Source organism: Cryptomeria japonica, chromosome 3, assembly GCF_030272615.1.
Source record: "Cryptomeria japonica chromosome 3, Sugi_1.0, whole genome shotgun sequence".
Taxonomy (NCBI): Eukaryota; Viridiplantae; Streptophyta; class Pinopsida; order Cupressales; family Cupressaceae; genus Cryptomeria; species Cryptomeria japonica.
In genome coordinates this window covers 3,099,110-3,120,433 of record NC_081407.1, presented here as the reverse complement: position 1 = coordinate 3,120,433, position 21,324 = coordinate 3,099,110, and the positions used below count along the sequence as shown (strand labels likewise).

General features: G+C 34.1%; 1 protein-coding gene across 1 annotated transcript; it reads left to right on the top strand.

The window, feature by feature from the left end:
• Window positions 1–3,042: 3,042 nt before the first annotated feature.
• Window positions 3,043–21,101, top strand: LOC131874549 (putative receptor like protein 25). Its single transcript, XM_059217978.1, has 3 exons — window positions 3,043–3,642; window positions 20,784–20,905; window positions 21,038–21,101. Exons 1-3 carry the CDS (start codon window positions 3,043–3,045, stop codon window positions 21,099–21,101), a joined length of 786 nt encoding a protein of 261 aa, XP_059073961.1.
• The last annotated feature ends 223 nt before the right edge of the window (window positions 21,102–21,324 follow it).

Sequence of the window (21,324 nt, the reverse complement as noted above, 5' to 3'; positions counted from 1 at the left end):
GTAGTAAATCTTTTTACAGATAAGTATTGAGAAGACACTTTTTGTTCTCCACTAAAAGATTATTTTTGTCCAAGTACCATCCCACGTTGGATTCCCATTCACTATGGGTCCTCTCCCCTATTAAATTAAGATATATTACAATATTTGTAATTAATTTATATTATTTATATGCATATTCTTTGATTAAAATAAACTATACTATTTCTCCTTTACAATTTGTCGGCCATGATTTATTTTTCTACACTCAAAGAATGTTAAAAAATCACACAACTTTAGTCGATATTTAAATTTAAGCACGAGAATTTCTTACACATGATATTTTTTTCTAACGCTGTGTTTGACAGGCAATGTTGACCAAGCATTATCTTAGTCTTATGGTGGAAAATATAGAGGAAATTTCGGAGCTCTCAATTTTCTCCTTATTTAAGTTAAAAAATAGACTTTAGGGTGACCATTCAAATTGACATATACCTATGAATGACATAAACTTTATAAATTTTCTTCAAATCTTCCATCTCGGTGGATGGATTTTTCCACATTTTTGCATTTTTAATAGGCTATAATTTTTTATGCCTCACTGCACAAACCCATTCCATCTACAGAGAAGAGAAGCCTTGGAATAATGAAGAGGATTGAACTGCTATAGTTGGGAAGGAATGAGCTACCAAACACACACTGCCCATGTCATCATCTTGGATTTCAGTCGCTTTTCATTTAATTAGGACTTAGGTGAGGAAAAACAAAGTACATCACTTTAATTGCACCAACAATAATTAAAAGATCTAATTAATTAAATAATTAGTTAATGTCCTAATTACTCTAATGCACTAAGCATGTGCTTACTTTTATAGAAATAGGCTCACACAAATGCAACCAAATGATAAAGTAAAATAATGTGACTAAAAACCACGAGTTCAGAAAACCATTAACCCCTCATTCAATATTGGGTACTAAGTTTTCACTTCATTAAATATCTTTTCTGCAAATATTAAATAGTTATCCTATTTCTTTCACACCAAATCATTAACCCAATATTAGATACAATTTAACAAGTGGCCCCAAATAATTATTTAATGTGGCTAAACACATCCCCTAGGATGCACCAAACATAAATAATTGTTTAATTACATAATTAAAATAAATCAATGTTATGCAAGATGTACAATACCTAATCTTAATAAAAAAATCACACTCAAAATTGTTCCTAGTTGTTGAAAAGTCATAGATTATTAATCATTTTTTAGATTTTATGAAATTTCATAATCATTAAATTTTCATTTATAAAACACCACAAAAATATATTTCTAATCCTCACACCCTACAAAGATATTTTATTCTGAGAAGGGTAGTTAATGTGGGTGGCCCACATATTCTAATATCGTGCTTGACCAAACATTTTCTTTGCCACCAAAAACATTGAGGAGGAAATGGTGGTTATGAAATTTCATAGAAACCACTTTCTTTTGGTTGTACCATTATTGAAGCAAGACTTTTAGATGGCCATTAAAATTGACATAGACATTTAAAAATGAAATATAAAGGAAACAACTTGGAAAATTGTAAGATGCTTATTTTAACATTTTCTTCAAATATTTCATTTACCCAATTTCTTTTAAGGGTTGACCTATGTGAACGTGTCCCATTGTGACACAACACAAATCCTCCAAAGATATTTTTAAATGTATTATGACTCACTGTCTATATTAGAAAAGCAAAAGAAAATAAATATTTGAAGTATAAAGTAGGACTATACAGTTACCTAATCATTCCCATGGATGCAACATATTTTTCATGCACAAACTTGCAATGTGCAAACAAAAGATTTTGATTTCAAGACAAGTTACATATTGTCATGATCCCTTCTCGATCTCCAAATATTCATATTTTGATGTTATATGAAATTACATTTACTCTTTCACTATAGGAAATTCATTCAGAGGTAAGATTCCTACCTTTCTTGGAGATCTCCCGTTGTCATGGCTTTGTCTTTCTAGGAACAATTTGGAAGGCTTTATTCCCTCCTTTTTAGGTGGCCTCTCCAAACTGCAATATCTTGATCTGAGTTCAAACAAATTAAATGGCAGCATTCCGTCTACTCTAGGCAAATTAAATCTTGAATTGCAGAATAACTCCTTAAGTGGTCCAATCCCAACTTCCTTTGCTAACCTATCCAAGCTAGGGTGGCTTATTTTAGCCAATAATAGATTAAATGGAACTTTCTCATTCTTTACTTTAAATTTCCCCCATCTTTATGTTTTGGATCTCTCCAGCAATACGTTGACCGTAAAAGTCAGTGCCTCTATCATTCCCAAATTTCAGCTTCGCTACTTAGGTTTACATGAATGTAATATTAGAGCAAATTTTCCTACATTTATTTCAACTCAATATTACATTGAATATTTAGATTTGTCGAACAATTCTCTTAGTGGCTTTATTCCAAATTGGCTTTGGGGATTCACATATATTGAGTACATAGATCTCTCATATAATTTATTCGATGGATCAATTTCAAAATCAATTAACAAATATACAAAAAATCTTCAATTTCTTTCATTAGCCAAAAATAATCTTAATGGTCCTATTCCAAATTCTATCTTTAAATTGAAGAGTTTGAAAATTTTAGATTTGTCAAATAATAAGTTTAGTGGTAGAATTCCCCAATGTTCGAAGAATTGCTCCATGTTGTCTTTCTTAAATCTAGAGAGGAATAACTTAGAAGGAATGATACCAATTATATGTAAGGGAATGAATTCTCTTGAGACATTAAAATTGGGAGACAATGCACTTGAAGGGCATGTTCCATCGTCTCTTGCAAATTGTAGAAATCTACAAATCCTTGATTTGAGAAACAATCATTTGCAAGGGAACATCTCAAATTGGGTTAAAACCTTGCACAATCTCCAAATTTTGATTTTACAAAATAATAATTTCAAGGGTACAATCCCATTGCAATTAGCAAAATTGCAAAATCTTCAAATTTTGGATATGTCAAAAAATAAATTTTCAGGGATCATTCCAAAAGACTTTATGAAGTTAACCACAATGGCTGATCAATCTGAAAAGATGGAAATCTTTGAACATGAAATTCCCTTCAATCCTCTAACATCATACTATTATATAGATGAAATAACAGTTTACAATAAAGGACAACAGATGGAGTTTGTGAAAATTTTGAGATTAGTAAAATGTCTTGACCTCTCTAGTAATAACTTGTCAGGTAACATTCTTCATAATATTGGATCCCTCAAAGGTTTGATTATTCTTAACATTTCAAGAAATCATTTCAGTGGTGAGATTCCTAAATCTATTGGAGAGATGACACTACTTCAATCACTTGATCTTTCACAAAATGGATTGTCAGGGGCTATTATTACTGAGCTACAACTTCTCACGTCCTTAAGTTTCTTTAATGTATCTTGTAATAAGCTATCAGGGATGATACCACAAGGAGGACAAATGACGACATTTGATTCTACATACTTCTCCAATAATTCAGGTCTATGTGGTCTACAAATATATGTGCCATGTTCAAGTAACCCTCCCAATTCTCCAAAGGTACATGAAGAAAATAATGAAGATTCAGAGGATGATTTCTGGTGGGATATGGGAATGGCAACAGACTATGTAGTTGCCTTTTCAATTGTAATTGGAATGTTGTGGCTCAACAAAAAATGGAGTGTCCCATGCTTCAAATTCATGGATAACATTATTATCTCTCTATTTGAAACATGGAGAGAGCATTTGTATTCTACAAGGTAGGATCAACTTGTTAAGTTTGTGGTCCAAATAACTTATATTTTGTGGTATAAGCTTTTTGTTACAATAAAATGAAACATGCATCTCATTTATGAAAAAACATTAGTGTTAATAATATTAATTAATGTTTAATTGATTAATTGTTCTAAAAAAAATTAAATATATATGTTTTTAAATCATTGTAAATCAATCTTTTTATATTAATTATAATGTAGCTTTTGTGCAATACTGATATCAGAACCCACAATAAAAATGGATTACGAAGAAATAAAAATTAGTAAAAGAGAGCCATTAAAAAATTTTGATTTTAAAGAGTGCTCATTTATATATTTTCAATCATAGTGTAGAATTAATTTTTAGAACATTCCAATCTACCAAGAAATTACATCAAATGCTGGAGTCTTTTGTAGCTTCGGGAATTGCTAAAAAGGCATTGAAGTTTGTTGTATTCAGTTTCTTCAAGGCTCTTGAAATATTTTAGGGCATTCAAATTGATCATTTACTGCATTAAAGTGTACTGAAATATTCTTATCTGAAAACTTTGCTATTTTATATTTTAACAATGGAGTGAATTTTGGGAAAGTTTGGTACATGAGTTTATTTGAAAAAGGTATGACAAAGAATGGCGTGCCAAGCAAATAACGTAAATTCAAATGTGAAAGTAAAAAATGTTGGGTAGGAATTTATGCCACATACCCATCTGAAAACAATTTAATGCAATGTCTTTGGCTTGAATGTCTTCAAATCGTGTGCCAATATTATTGTCTGAAATCTCAATACATTTCTTTATTTACAATTGTTAAATAATATGATGTCTATGTTTAGTTAATTAAAATGAGCTTGTAAAATTTTTGAGAGGTATTTTTGGTTAGATTAAAATACAAAATGCAGGCAGAGAACACATTACTAAAATCAGTCCAAATTAAAGCTCAAAACAGAGACCGTTGTTCTGATCAAACAACTAGACATTACGGAGATCAAAGCAGACAAACAGCAAATTTCTATTTATTATAAAATGACATTTATAAAAAATTGATAATCATATTATACCATGATTACAAACGAATTTTCTACAGTTAGAGCTGCTCAACAACTGATGAAGAGAAAATTTCATGATTTATAGGCTGGGCTGCTTAATAGTACTTCTTTTTCTATTTTTGGAAGACAATAAAAATAGTCTGGGGTTTTAACTGTTGTTGCAACTACTAGTTTGCATGTTTGGAAGCACAGAAAAACTCTTAGATTTTAAGAAATGCTTTTACTTCACCTCTTCAAAGTACAAGTTGAATCATGGAGAGGGTTCAATTGCTATGGGGTGAGTGCACAAAGATGAGATATAATGCATCATTTGAAGGACCAAGGCAAAACTTGATCAAACAGTTTGTTTTGTTTTTTTGAAACACAACCACCAAATCTCTAAAGGCACAACATAACATGTCACACTTGCACTACAAGGTACACACAAGTGTCATATGGAACACAATGACACAAATGCATTGACAACAATAATGACCTCACAATTGTACAAACAAGGAGGTACTAGCAGAAGAGTGAACAGTAATGAGACAAATCCACCATGACAAACCTATAAGAGATAAATAACACCATCAAAAGGATGGTGAGGTACAACTCACAATCATGCTCCGTCATGACGCCACACAAAGATAGGATGAGGGAGTCCTCAACCTCCAATCCATACCAATGAATACTTAAAAACATTAATGACATAGTTACACCAACAATGGTTAACTAGGAACTATCAAATACTATACTAAAAGTCAAATGATTTCAAGCTGATAAGATATACTAGTAGTGACTATGTAGGGAGTGTAGACAATAAAACTTCATGATATGATTTTCATTTTGGATCAGATTGACCTTCAAAGAAACAACCATTTGTCACACTTTCATCTGCTGAAGCAGATAATGTAGTATAGTAGCTATAGGGATAGCATGTTAAGCAATATGGATGAACAAAAGAAGCAACAAAAATTTTATTGTGATAACAATTCAGCCATAGCACTATCCAAAAATCTAGTTTTCCACAAAATGAATAAGCATATTGACACAAAGTTTCATTTCATTAAGCAGCTGCTCAATAATAAAAAATTATTAATTGAACACTGTAGATGTGAAGATCAATGTACAGATATTTTTACCAAAAAGAAAATTTTGTGTATCAAAGAGATAGATTGAATATCACAGATGACAGTTGTGATACCATTAATTCACCGCCTACCGTAGGCTGCTTTCTCGCACTGCTGTAGTCTTTTGAATCTTCTCTATTTTGGATGCGGTGGACAATCTTGAATTTAAAAAAAATTGATTGCAATCTACTGAGGATCTTCCTATACTACAACCAAACTTAAAATTAAATGCATTTTTAATGTTTTTGTTTTGCCTCCTCTTTTGCTAGGTATCTACGTGGATGAAGACAGTTCTAGAAGAAAGAGAAGATCAGAAAAAGAAGAAAAAGAAGAGCCATTGCTACAGCAACAATTTGAGGACAGACAAGAACAGGGCACCTCTGTTTTCTTTTGTTCTTAATGTGGAAGGAAGGGCAACATCTCTATAAATACTATTGGCTGTTAGTTTAAAAATGAGCAGAGAAAATACATAATAGTGAAGAGAAAACAAAGAAAGAATAATAGACACAAGATTAATGTGGTTCACCACTAAGTGTCTACGTCCACCAAAAATGCAAGGAGAATTCTTATTAACCAATATCCAATTACACAGTCATAGAAGAATCCTAATTTTAGATGCAAAGCATCTATCAAACTTTAAATAAATTGCATCTTCTCTATCCCAAGATAAAATAGTACTCCACAATTGCACTGGCATCTCCTCTTTATCCTTGACCTTAATCAGGTCCATGTCCTTTCCAAAATAATCAGCCCCTTTGAACATAAACATATGCATTAACATGGAGTACCATCCAAATGGCCTATCCACCTTACCATTTTTTATTCCTACTAGCCCTTTATGAATTGCATCAGCAAGGTATGAGGCATAATCAAATGTTATTGCTAGGGAGGGGTTTAGAATTTGTTCAATCATTAACATATAATGGGTTGACATATTCTTTTCAGCATCCTCTCCAAAAATTTGGCATAATGCCCAATACATACCCTTAGCTCTCAGAGTGAATAGGTTGAGAGAGAATGGTTCCATTGTGTTGGGGCCTACAACTGTTAACCCCCCTATCTTTACAAATAATTCTTTCAATGGGCCACTTCTAAGATGATCCCTTTGTGTGTTGTAAACCTGGGCTAACGACTCAAAGTCAATAGGTTCTAACAAATTGGAGGACTCGCTAAGTTTAAACACTTTCCTGAATTCATCTTCATTTATCTCAATCAAGACTGATCCCTTTATATTCCTGATGCATCTTGCCACAGAGTCATAATTCTGTGCAATCATGGCTAATAGATCTACATCCATAAAAACACCTGGGACCACAAGCTTTCCTACATCCTGCTCCCATATGCCATTCAAAGGAGCCGGGGAATTCCTCTGCCCAAAACTGACTTTGAAGAGTCCTAAGCCTTACAATCGTATTTCAGGGTCCCTCAACCAAATACCCTTATCATAAAGGCCATCTCCAATTTTTAGACGAGGGTTCTTAGGTACTAGCTCTTTGACCTTAGCCCCAACATTGGTGGACATGGTTAATTTCTCTAAAAAATCATCACAGATATTTCGGTCCTAGTAATTCACTTTCCTTGTAAAAAAAGCATAAGAAACTTGATTATTCGCCTGAAGAAAATTGCTCTACAACAATTCGCTTTGCAACAAACTTTGATGAAACAATACTTAGCAATCAAGTTGATGTGGACTGAAAAGGGCAAGTTGGCATTTAAGTTTTTAGAAATTAACTCCGCATGCTTCAGCTTTCTTTTCAGAATTAAATTAACCAAATTGAATTCAAAACTGGCTCCAACGGGTCATAATTTCTCTAAGTCTTTCCTTTGTTTCGCTCTTTCGCTACTTCACAAAACATAAAACTCGTGCTCTTTTCTTTTGTGAAACAACGCTGGTCGTTGGATCTCAAGAACTTACATCGCCTTTATCTCTGTTTAATCTCTTTGCTTTAGTGTTGGGCCCTACCTCCTTTCACCACTTTGCGGAGTTTAACAGTCATGCACTTTTCCTTCGCAAGGCCGCGCCAAGCGTTAGATCAAACTCAAATCACCCGGCTTTTAACTCCAACCAGGACCGCCAATCCTTTTAACTAACTGCGCCTCATCTTGACGGCTAACGTTTCTGGCCATTTCGCTGAGGTTAAGCTACGGGCATCTTTGGGTCACGAAACAACAAGAAGCGTTGGATCAATCTTGAGATGAATGCCTTTTAAGTGGGCCCTTTATCTGGGAATTACTTACCCCACTTGTTATCCGATTAATAAATGCCACATGGCAGTCGGTCATTAGCCTTGGAAACTCCTTTTGGTTCCACCCTTAATCCGCCACGTGTTCCCTTTTACTATTCCCACATAACTACCGGTTACACCTAGGCGAGTCCTCAACCACTTTTTTAAACCATGTGTCACATCACTCCTATGTGTGATTTCCACCTGTCTTTCATGACTTCGCGAACATTATTCTTTGTTTGGCTTGCAGCCGTGAAACCATGAGAACCGTTAGATCAAAACAGACCTGATCTGCTTTTAACTTCATACCATGCCTATCCCTTGGGCCCATCGGCCTTTTTGCTACTTCGCAATGACTAACTTGCTAGCATCTTATCTTTGCGAATTCACGCGAGCCGTTAGATCTCAAGAACTTGCTTGTTGTTTACTCTTTTTATGACAACCTTGCCCAAACCCACTACATACTGCCAATTGAGTGCCTTGTCACCGCCATCTCATCACCAACTGGGGTTACCACATTTACTACCACTCTTAGCGGGACCCTCCATCTTTTCGCTATTTCGCTGAAGGTATAGCTCGTGCATCTCCCGGCCACGAAACAACGAGAAGCCATTGATCTTTTTCCAAGCTCTACAAAAAGCGGCAGCTGTTATGCCACGTCACTCCTCCGTGTGATTTCCAGCTGTCTTTCGCGACTTCGCAAACATTATTCTTTGTTTGGCTTGTAGCCACAAAACCACGAGAACCATTAGATCAAAACAGACCTGATCTGCTTTTAACTTCATGCCATGCCTGTCCCTTGGGCCCATCAGCCTTTTCGCTACTTCGCAATGACTAACTTGCTAGCATCTTATCTTCACGAATTCACGCGAGCCGTTAGTTCTCAAGAACTTGCTCATTGTTTACTCTTTTTTTGACAACCTTGCCCGAACCCACTGCATACCACCAACTGAGTGCCTTGTCATCGCCATGTCATTGCCAACTGGGGTTACCACATTTACTACCACTCTTAGTGAGACTCTCCACCTTTTCGCTATTTCGCTGAAGGTATAGCTCATGCATCTCACGGTCACAAAACAACGAGAAGCCATTGATCTTTTTCCAACTCGATCATTCTTTAACCAAAGAAGACCGCTTATCTCTGGGACCCGCCAAACCCTTTCGCCACTTCGCAAAGGTTAAAACATGTTCAGCTTGATCTCACGAAACCATGCTGTCTGTCCGATCAGATGAAACTTGATTGGTGTTTAGCTTTGGTCCAAACCTATATGTTGGGTCCACCTTTGCCTTTCACTACTTCGCAGAAACTAAGTTTCAAGCACTTTTTGGTCGCGAATCAACGCAGGCCGTCAGATCAATAGAAAATCGCATGATACTTATAAGGCCCGACGGACATTAGAAAAGGCAGATTAAAAGTGAATAAGAATAAAATATTTAAAGGGACCACCTAGGTAAATAACAAGGGGAGAACACTTTATGATAAATGGACCCATTGCTTAAGTGCATACAGTAACGCCAAATTAGAAACCAAAAGGGCTTTTCTCAGGTATTGAAGTGACTTAAAACCTAAACCCTGAACCCCTTAGGATTTAAAACAAATTGAAAGAACTTCCTTCCTTCGATGGCTCTTTTATATTTATTTTTTTGTAAAAATGATCATTGTTGGAATTACGACGAATACCAAGCTTTCGACCGACGACTTCTTTGACCATTGGTAGAGTCCATTGGATTGTCGAATTTCTGACGGGCATGGCATTGTCGACCAATCCAACATCGAGTTTTCGATGATGGATTTTGTCGACACTCCGACAAAAATTCGTCGAAAATCCGACAAACGGTCGTCGGAAATCAACTTCGAATGTACTAGTGTATTATGAGTGTGTGTGAATATTGAAGATCATTGTGAAGAACAAAAATAAGCAGATCCTTGTGCGAATCATGTCAATATTATTTGAAGGTTGAAGGAAAGGTTATGAAGGTGTTTGGCACTCAAGGTCAGAGCTTAAACCGGTATTGAATCCAACATTGCAGATGCTATATTGAAGTAGTACATTGTTATTGGATTTAACCATCCAATTGTAGTCAGTGTGACTCCTATTTTGTGATTGAGCAGTGAGCTCTGGGCAGTTGGCCTTTTTGCATGTCCAGAGCCCATTATTGTATTCACTTACTATCTGCAATAGTATCATCTGATTGTGGGTAAGGTTTCCCACCGTGGTTTTTCCCCTTACAGGGTTTCCACGTCAAAATCTTTGTGTCATTTGTTGTCGATGTTTTTTCTCTTTCTGTTTCATGCATTAAGTTACACCGGTATTAATATAATTGTTAATATGTTTTACTGACACTAAGTTTTTGAGTTGGAATAAGTTGTTTTGGGTTGATATTTATTGACAACTGATTCACCCCCCCTCTTAGTTGTCCTTCCCGGTTCCCAACAATTAGTATCAGAGCTTAGTCCTCTTTTTGCAAAAGCCTAACATCTTGAGGAGATCCTATGGCAACAAATATCTTCAGAAGGGACAATCCTAAACTTGATAGAACTAACTATGGTATATGGAAGATCAAAATGGAAAAACATCTAAACTGCATTGGAAGAGATATATGGGATGTTACAAAGAATGGCTATGTTGGTCGTACTCCAAATAACCATCCACCGACATTGGCTAAAGACTTGGAGAATGATTGAAAAGCAAGAGAAGCAATTCTAAGTGCATTATCAGACAGATCTACTGCCAAATCTATTTGGGATACACTGAAAACAATGAATGAAGGAGATACCACTGTCAAAATTGGAAAATTGGAATGTTATTGGGTCAAGTATGAAAAAATGGAAGAGGATGAAAGAATTTCTACATTTATGGAAAGAGTTAATGACATTGTTTTAGGAATACAATGTTGTGGAGGATCTTTAAGTGAAGATGAAATTGTTTCTAAAGTTTTAAAAGCTTTGCCTTTGGCTTACAAAATGAAAGTGACAGCTATTAATGAGTTGAGAACAATGCCTAATACATCAGTTTCTAGAGATACTTTGGTTGAAAAACTTTCAACATTTGAGCTTGAAGAATTTGGTCCTATTGCTACTATTAAAACTGATATTGCTTTCAAAGCATCAGCATCAGCATCATCATCATCATCATCATCTAACAAATCTGATTGGAAAGGACTTTATGAAAAAGAACTTGAAGATATTAGAAGAGAAAATGAAGAACTTGAAGCACTATTTGCAAGGAAGATGCCTAAAGGTCCAGCAGGAAGTAAGTATGAAGGTAAAGCACCTTTCAAATGTTTTAATTGCAATAAAGTTGGTCATATGGACTCTAGGTGTCCTGATAGACATGCAAGACTAAGCAAGGAAGCAAAAAGAACATATAAGCCTAACCCTAAATATCAGATATACAGATTTAAGAAAAAAAAAGATAAGTCATGTTACTATGCAGATGAATGTGTTACAAATGACTCTGATGAAGATCCAACAGATAGTGGATGGGCATTTGTTGCATTAAAAGAAGATCCACCGACACCTATTGTCAAACCGGTAGAGCAGGCATTAGCAGAAAAAAAATGAAGAAAAGGATAAGTGGATCATTGATAGTGGATGCTCGCATCATATGACTGGTGATAAAAGAAAATTCTTATCTTTACAAGAAATTCATGGAGGTCTAGTAAGATTTGGAGATGACAAAGCTTGTTTAATCAAAGGAAGAGGCACTATATCTTTGGATGGTGAGCACAATATTGACACTGTTTATTATGTTGAAGGTTTAAAGCATAATATTTTGAGTGTTGGTCAGTTAGTGGAAAAAGGATTTCAATTACAATACAAGAATGGAAAATGCAAAATCATAAATAGAACTGGATTGGAGATTGCAACCGATAATCAAACTAAAGATATTATCTTTTACTTGAATACCAATGATAAGACATGTTTGATTGCACACATTGATGAAAGTTGATCATGGAATAAAAGACTCTTTCATGTGAATTTTGATTGCATTGTAAAGATTAGTTGAACCAAGGCAGTAAGGGATTTACCTAAGATTGTGAAACCTCATAATCCAGTATGTAAGGAATGTCAAATGGGAAAGCAAGTTAGAACAATATTTAAGAGCATTTATGAGAAATCCAATAATATTCTTGATTTAATTCACATTGATTTATGTGGTCCAACAAGAACAAGAAGTCTTCAGGGTGATAGATACTTTAAGCTAATAATTGATGATTATTCTAGAATGTGTTGGGTTACTTTTCTCAGGGAGAAATCAGAAGCTTTTGGAAGATTCAAGATATATAAGGCAATGGTAGAGAATGAAACCGGCAAGAAAATCAAATGTTTGAGATTTGATCAAGGAGGAGGATTTACATCTAGGTAATTCAATGCATTCTATGAGTAGAATGGAATCAAAAGACAACTATCAGTACCCCAGCAGAATGGAGTTGTGGAAAGGAAGAACAAAACTATACTGGATGTAGCAAGAACCATGATGATGGAAGCAAATATACCTCATGTGTACTGGAGAGAAGTAGTGAATACAACGGTTTATACTTTCAATAGAGTTCACATCAAAAGTGAAACCGGTAAGACCCCTTATGAACTATGGTTTGGTCATACTCCTACTCTTAAATACTTTAGAATGTTTGGAAGCAAATGCTATATTAGGAGAGATGAGTTTATTGCCAAATTTGATCTTAGAAGTGATGAAGGAATATTTCTTCGTTATTCAACTAAAAGCAAGGCATATAGATGTTATAATAAAAGACTGCAGAAAATCATTGAAAGTACTAATGTGAAGATAGATGAACATTTTAGAGGAGAATCAAGATCTATAGGTTCTAAACTGGCAGTAGAAATAATTATAAATGAACCAACACATATTGCACCGGAATAGAGTGAAGAACCAGTCACACCGACATCATCAAATAACTCAACTATGACTAAAGAACAACATCATGTAAGGGGAAATAAGAATAAACCTAGGTATGTAAGATTGAATCATTCGGAAAATCAGATAATTGGAAATAAAAATCAAGGTGTTATGACTAGAGAAAGATTGGCAAATGAAGAGGTATGTTTAAATTCTCAAGTTGAACGAGCATCAATTGTTGAAGTATGTCAAGATAAACATTGGATAAAAGCAATGGAAGAATAATTAGAACATATTGAAAAGAATAATACTTGGACATTAGTTCCCAGGCCTAAAGACAAAAATGTAATTGGAACTAAATGGGTATATAGAAATAAACTTAATGAGGATGGTAAAGTAATCAGAAACAAAGCAAGATTAGTTTGTAAAGGTTATTCTTAGAAAGAAGGAATTGATTATAATGAAACCTTTGCACTGGTAGTCAGAATTGAAGCAGTAAGACTATTTATTGCATTTGTAGCTCACAAGAACTATAAAGTTTATCAGATGGATGTAAAATGTGCATTTTTTAATGGGGATCTTAAAGAAGAAGTTTGCATTGAACAACCTGATGAATTCTCATTAACAGATAATAAGGATATGGTTTGCAGGTTAAGGAAAGCTTTATATGTATTGAAGCAAGCTCCCAGAACTTGGTATGCTAGACTGGATAAATATCTTTTAAAGCTTGAATACACAAAAGGTAATGCTGACAGTAATTTGTATTACAAAATCACCAATGATGATATTTTGGTTATTGAAGTATTTGTGGATGATATCATTTTTGTAGGTGAAGAAGAATTCTGTAAAGACTTTGCTAACAAGATGCAAAAAGAATTTGAAATGTCTATGATTGGAGAGATAAAAAAAATTCTAGGTTTGCAGATTTCTCAAACAGATAAAGGTATATTCACAGGTCAATCAAAATACTTGAAGGAATTCTTGAGGGAATTTGGAATGGAAAACTCCAAATCGGTAAGCACTCCTATGACTACAACACATAAATTGACATTAAAGGATGATTCAGCTCCTATAAATCTGACAAGGTACAAATCTATGATTGGAGGATTACTGTATTTGACACAAACTAGACTTGATATAATGAATGTAGTATGCATTGTTTCTATATTTCAAAGAAATCCTAAACAAAATCATGAAAGTGCAGTAAAAATGATTTTTTGGTACCTACAAGGCACAACAATTCTTGGTTTATGATATCCTAAGGATGAAAATTTTGAGTTATGTGCATATACAGATGCAAATTGGGTAGGTGATGTGGATGACAAAAAGAGTACCACTGGCGGTGCATTCTTTCTTGGTAGAAGGTTAATTTCATGGATTAGCAAGAAGCAGACTTGTACATCGTTATCTACAGCAGAATCATAATATGTTGTTGCACCAACTAATTGCACTCAAGTATTATGGATCAAGTAAATGTTGAAGGATATCAAGGTAAAATGCAAAGAACCAATAATTATACATTGTGATAATTCAATAGCAATAGATATATCAAAAAATCCGGTATTTCACTCTAAAACAAACCACGTTTCTATTAAGTATAATTTTCTGAAAGAAAATGTTGAAGCAAATGAAGTGAGATTGGTTTATGTGAATACTAAAGAGAAAATTGCAGATATTTTTACAAAGCATATGCCTAAAGAAACATTTGAATATCTCAGAGAGAACCTTGGGGTAATCACCCCACCGACAGAGACTTGAATGATGGAGATTGACATCAAACCGGTAGGGACTAACAGAAAAATATTTTTCCGGTCTTGATGAAGGAGATCTACTGCTCAGGGGGAGTAGTTAGTTGTATTTTATGTTTCGATTCTTAATTGCTTTGGCATTTGATGTCAAAGGGGAAGAGATGTCTATGGAAAAAATATTATACTTTGGGGAGAGATGAATTTTGGTTTTGGTTTCTGTTTTTGGTACAAAACTTTGTATTGATCTATTTTAGGAGATTATTGGTACTTGGCATTCTTTTTTTGGCACTTAGATGTTTTTCCATCTAGTGTTGCCATCAATTCCAAAGGGGGAGATTGTTGGTATTATGGATGACTTCGTCATGTGTTGTATCAATTTTGTCATTGATGTCAAAACTTATCCTTCTAGAGGTCTACATTGTTGATTTGGAACTCTAGTTATATTGGTTTGTTGTTGAACCGATACATTGTGGTCCTGACATGGATATTGGCTTATGCACAGTCACTGGTATATGGTTCACCGAAAGCTCAGGAAGTTGATGATGACTTGTTATCATCTGGAGATCATTTGGTTATGTTGAAGACATGGATTGGATGTTTGCATTTGGTGTTTTTCTTTTTGGTCTAATCGGGTTCACATATTTGCCTTTATCGGCAAATAGGTTTAGGTTATGGATCGGTACACGATATCATGTTCTAGATCAACATGACACGTTTTGGAAATGGTTTTAGATATTGTGTAAATGTATTGAGGCCAACATATTGTATCACATCAAGACTTATTTGTAATTGATTTAAATGTAATATCTTTAGTGAGCCAACCTAATCATAAGGTCTTAGGGTTTTATATAAATAATTGTAAGATCTTATTGAAGATTATATTATGTGTGTGCAAATATTGAAGATCATTGTGAAGAGCCAAAATAAGCATATCCTTGTGTGAATCATGCATATATTATTTGAAGGTTGAAGGGAAGGTTATGAGGGTGTTTGGCACTCGTGGTCAGAGCTTAAACCGGTACTGAATCCAGCATTGCAGATGCTATATTGAAGTAGTACATTGTTATTAAATTTAACCATCCAATTGTAGTCAGTGTGACTCCTATTTTGTGATTGAGCAGTGAGCTCTAGGAGGTTGGACTTTCTACATGTGCAGACCCCATTATTGTATTCACTTACTATCTGTAGTAGTATCATCTGATTGTGGGTAAGGTTTCCCATCATGGTTTTTCCCCTTACAGGGTTTCCACGTCAAAATCTATGTGTCATCTGTTGTGGATGTTGTTTCTCTTTCTGTTTCATGCAATAAGTTATACTGGTATTAATATAAGTTTTAATCTATTTTACCGACATTAAATTTTTGAGTTGGAATAAGTTGTTTTGGGTTGAAATTTATTGACAACTGATTCACCCCCCCTCTCAGTTGTCCTTCCCAGTTCCTAATAATGGTTTCCTAAGGGGTCATATGGTGTATGACACCATATGATCCCAGGACACCATCTAAGCCCTCATATGGTGTTGTTATGCATTGTATGGTGTCCTAAAGGGTCATATGGTGTCCTATGACCCCTTAGAACACCATATGGTGTCATTATGGGTCTTATGGTGTGCTAAGGGGTCATATGGTGTTATATGACCCATTACGACACCATATGACCCCTTAGGACACCATATGATGTCGTTATAGGTCGTATAGTGTGCTAAGGGGTCATATGGTGTCATATAACCCCCTAAGGGGTTGTTAGGGGTCATATTGTGTCTTATGACCCCTTAGGACACCATATGACCCCTTAGGACACAATATGGTGTTGTTATGCATTGTATGGTATCCTAAGGGGTCATTATTATCTCTCTATTTGAAACATGGAGAGAGCATTTGTATTCTACAAGGTAGGATCAACTTGTTAAGTTTGTGGTCCAAATAGCTTATATTTTATGGTATAAGCTTTTTGTTACAATAAAATGAAACATGCATCTCATTTATGAAAAAAAATTAGTGTTAATACTATTAATTAATGTTTAATTGATTAATTGTTCTAAAAAACAATTAAATATATATATTTTTTAAATCATTGTAAATCAATCTTTTTATATTAATTACAATGTAGCTTTTGTGCAATACTGATATCAAAACCCACAATAAAAATGGATTATGAAGAAATAAAAATTAGTAAAAGAGAGCCATTAAAAAAAAATGATTTTAAAGAGTGCTCATTTATATATTTTCAATCATAGTGTAGAATTAATTTTTAGAACATTCCAATCTAAAAATTACACCAAATGCTGGAGTCTTTTGTAGCTTCGGGAATTGCTCAAAAGGCATTGAAGTTTGTTGTATTCAGTTTCTTCAAGGCTCTTGAAATATTTTAGGGCATTCAAATTGATCATTTACTGCATTAAAGTGTATTGAAATATTCTTATCTGAAAACTTTGCTATTTTATATTTTAACAATGGAGTGAATTTTGGGAAAGTTTGGTACATGAGTTTATTCAAAAAAAGTATGACAAAGAATGACGTGCCAAACAAATAACGTAAATTCAAATGTAAAAGTAACAAATGTTGGGTAGGAATTTATGCCACATACCCATCTGAAAACAATTTAATGCAATGTCTTTGGCTTGAATGTCTTCATATCGTGTGCCAATATTATTGTCTGAAATCTCAATACATTTCTTTATTTATAGTTGTTCTTATTAGATTTGCAAGCCTAATATATCATGGAAACATATTATTAGAGAGATTGAATATACAAAAATATATTTGTCATTAATTTATTGGTATAAGAGAACATCAAATAAATCTTAATTTGTATTCATTATAAGAGAAAACTCTTTAAAATCTTATATTTATATATTCTTTGTAATATGTTAAAATAAAGATAAATCTTAATTAATATTAGAATCCGGTAACAATCTTAAAAATCTGATTATATACATACATCACAATTATTTATCAAGATGAACTATGAATTGATATTTATCTTTAATTATCTTCAAAACAAACCTTAAAGAACTTCCATTTACTTGGAAAAATCTAAATGAAGACACAATTGCCCTCTCTCATGTATTGGCCCTTTTTAACCCATTACTTTATCATAAGTATACGTCTTCAACATTAGTTGACCCCAGGCTTGGATCTTTGTTTAACTTTAGGGTTGAAGGACAATACGCTTTTGAATACCCACAAATGGCACTATTGCCATGAATTTAAGCTTTAGTTATATACTTTTCAAATTCATTGGAGAAAATTGTAAGAGCGTAGCTTTCTTCATTTTAACTTTTAACATTTTCTTCAATGGTGGATTTTTCTACATAAGTGACTTGCATTGCACTTTGAATAGGCTATAAATGTTTGTGTCTCACCTTGCAAACCCATTTCATCCGCAATGAAGAGAAAACTTCATGATTTATAGGCTGGGTTGCTTAATAGTACTTCTTTTTCTATTTTTGGAAGACAATAAAAATAGTTTGAGTTTTAAGTGTTGTTGCAACTACTACTTTGCATGTTTGGAAGCACAAAAAAACTCATAGATTTTAAGAAATGCTTTTACTTCACCTCCTCAATGTACAAGTTGAATCATGGAGAGGATTCAATTGCTATGGGGTGAGTGCACAAAGATGAGATATAATGCACCATTTGAAGGACCAAGGCAAAACTTGATCAAACAGTTTTGTTTTGTTTTTTTGAAACACAACCACCAAATCTCTAAAGGCGCAACATAACATGTCACACTTGCACTACAAGGTACACACAAGTGTCATATGGAACACAATGATACAAATGCATTGACAACAAGAATGACCTCACAATTGCACAAACAAGGAGGTACTAGCAGAAGAGTGAACAGTAATGAGACAAATCCACCATGACAAACCTTTAAGAGAGAAATAACACCATCAAAAGGATGGTGAGGTACAACTCACAATCATGCTCTATCATGACGCCACACAAAGATAGGATGAGGGAGTCCTCAACCTCCAATACAATACTTAAAAACATTAATGACATAGTTACACCAACAATGGTTGACTAGGAACTATCCAATGCTATACTAAAAGTCAAATGATTTCAAGCTGATAAGATATACTAGAAGTGATTGTGCAAGGAGTGTAGACAATAAAACTTCAGGGTATGATTTTCATTTTGGATCAGGTTGAGCTTCAAAGAAACAACCATTTGTCACACTTTCATCTGCTGAAGCAGATAATGTAGTAGCTATAAGGGCAGCATGTTAAGCAATATGAATGAACAAAAGAAGCAACAAAAAAATTATTGTGACAACAATTCAGGCATAGCACTATCCAAAAATCTAGTTTTCCACAAAATGAATAAGCATATTGACACAAAGTTTCATTTGATTATGGAGCTGCTCAATAATAAAAAATTATTAATGCAACACTGTAGATCTGAAGATCAATGTACAGATATTTTTACCAAAAAGAAAATTTTGTGTATCAAAGAAATAGATTGAATATCACAGATGACAGTTGTGATACCATTAATTCACCACCTACTATAGGCTGCTTTCTCCCACCGCTACAGTCTTTTGAATCTTCTCTATTTTGGATACGGTGGACAATCTTGAATTTAAAAAAATTTGATTGCAATCTACTTGGGATCTTCCTATGCTACAACCAAACTTAAAATTAAATGCATTTTTAATGTTTTTGTTTTGCCTCCTCTTTTGCTGGGTATCTACGTGGATGAAGACAGTTCTAGAAGAAAGAGAAGATCAGAAAGAGAAGAAAAAGAAGAGGCATTGCTGCAGCAACAATTTGAGGACAGACAGGAACAGGGCACCTCTGTTTTCTTTTGTTCTTAATGTGGAAGGAAGGGCAACAGCTCTATAAATACTATTGGCTGTGTATATTTTGAAATATGTAAAATATAAATTATTTTATTCCCTATCTTTGTGTTTTTATTTCTTCTACATTTTGTGTTTTAATTTTGTGTACTTTTGCTCTCTGTTTTAGTTTTATTCTCCTCTGCCTCTCCATCACAATGCCATAATGTAATATTTCATTGAATCATGTATGTTGGATACCTATCATTTCATTTGATGTATATTTATGCTCAAAAAATGTGTGCCTCTGAAACATGCTTAGCAATTTAAGCATATTCTAAACCAAAATGTCGTGCCAGTCAGAATTTGTTCATCTCTTGTTCACAATGTGTTGATCTTGACTGAAAATCTCTTTAAGAGTCTGACAGATAAATAGATAATTAATCTGGCATGTAGTTTATATAAAAAACAGGGTTTACACATTTTTAGTCCTAGCATTAACCTCACAGCTTGGACTTTCCCAAACAAGTTTGTTGAGACCATACTGATATGCATAGAACAGGTTTCTTGTCGATTCCAATACGATCTTCTTGAGCTTTGAGAATTCGTTTGAAGACTGGATACTCATTGAAAAAGATTCTCTTAACCTACTATTTTTATCTAATAAATTTGATTGATATGCAAGAAATATGATATGAAAATTTTTGCAAGTATGTTTCTAGGCAAAACAATAAAAACAATCATTTTCATCTTAGTTTTCCAATGTTTATTCATTTTGAAAATGCTCATAGTTTTGGTATAATTGAAAAATGAATGGTTTTGTTTACTTGAATTTTCTTTGGTTATGTTGCAAAAGATGTTAAGTTGTTTAACTGGCATCAGGAAAAAGGGACAAAGTTTTGAACTGAAATGGTTAATGTTGAGTGGCATATGGTATTTTGTTGCTTGAGGCAGCTAAGCAACTTGCTCAATTCAAAGTCTTCCCAACAACTTCAACTATGTCTGTGACTGCCCACTCACTAGAAGATGAAACCTTTTAGGCCATGATCACATAAATTTGATCTCTTCTTCAACTATTTGGTTGAATGCATAAATATCATTTCCTTTGAATAAGCGATGTAGACTTTACAATAGGGCTTGGAAAATTTCCTTATGGTTATATGTTGGAGTTTATTCTACAAATGAATGTATTCATAAAACACTACCCAAATGGTGATTGGTTTATGGACTAAAGTATAAGCTTTGCCTCTTCTTGCGACAGTCTTTAGATATAAGTGGTGCAGTCTTTCTAATGCAGCTTGGAGATTTTCCTGAAGATTATGTAACGGATTTGATATCCTTACAGATGAATGTACTAGCACTGGATAATACATTGATTAAATGGTGATTAGTCTAAGGACTAAAGTATGAGCTTCTCCTTTTCTGCTAGCAGACCCAAGCATATGATTTTCGACCAGTAAATGTGAAGACAACATGTTTAATTGTATTGCTTACATTGCTTACATTTTATATTAGGGAAAGAAGTAGTGTAGGTGAAGGGAAAGGGAAAGGGAAAGAGGCTTTAAGTACTGTTCAATAATTGTTCATTGGTTTTTTCTAAAAGCTCACAAAAAAATCTAATAGGCGAACAACCATGGAATGGTATATCTATTAGATGGAAAAAAGTTAGTAATTAGATCAGTTGTGCAACTTTATTGAGACCAATAGCATACAATTACTTGGGCATTTGTGCATAAGTTTTGGATCAGTTGTGGAAATTTTGTGGTGGTCAAAGCAAATGGTTGATAGAGCAATAGAGAATA

Bases quoted from the DNA above. Each gene is read 5' to 3' on its own strand.
- LOC131874549 (XM_059217978.1), top strand. From the start codon at position 3,043: ATGGCTGATCAATCTGAAAAGATGGAAATCTTTGAACATGAAATTCCC. The intron at 3,643-20,783 runs GTAATTGGAATG...TTCTTGCGACAG, and splicing joins ATGTAGTTGCCTTTTCAATT to TCTTTAGATATAAGTGGTGC. The intron at 20,906-21,037 runs GTGATTAGTCTA...ATTTTATATTAG, and splicing joins GATAATACATTGATTAAATG to GGAAAGAAGTAGTGTAGGTG.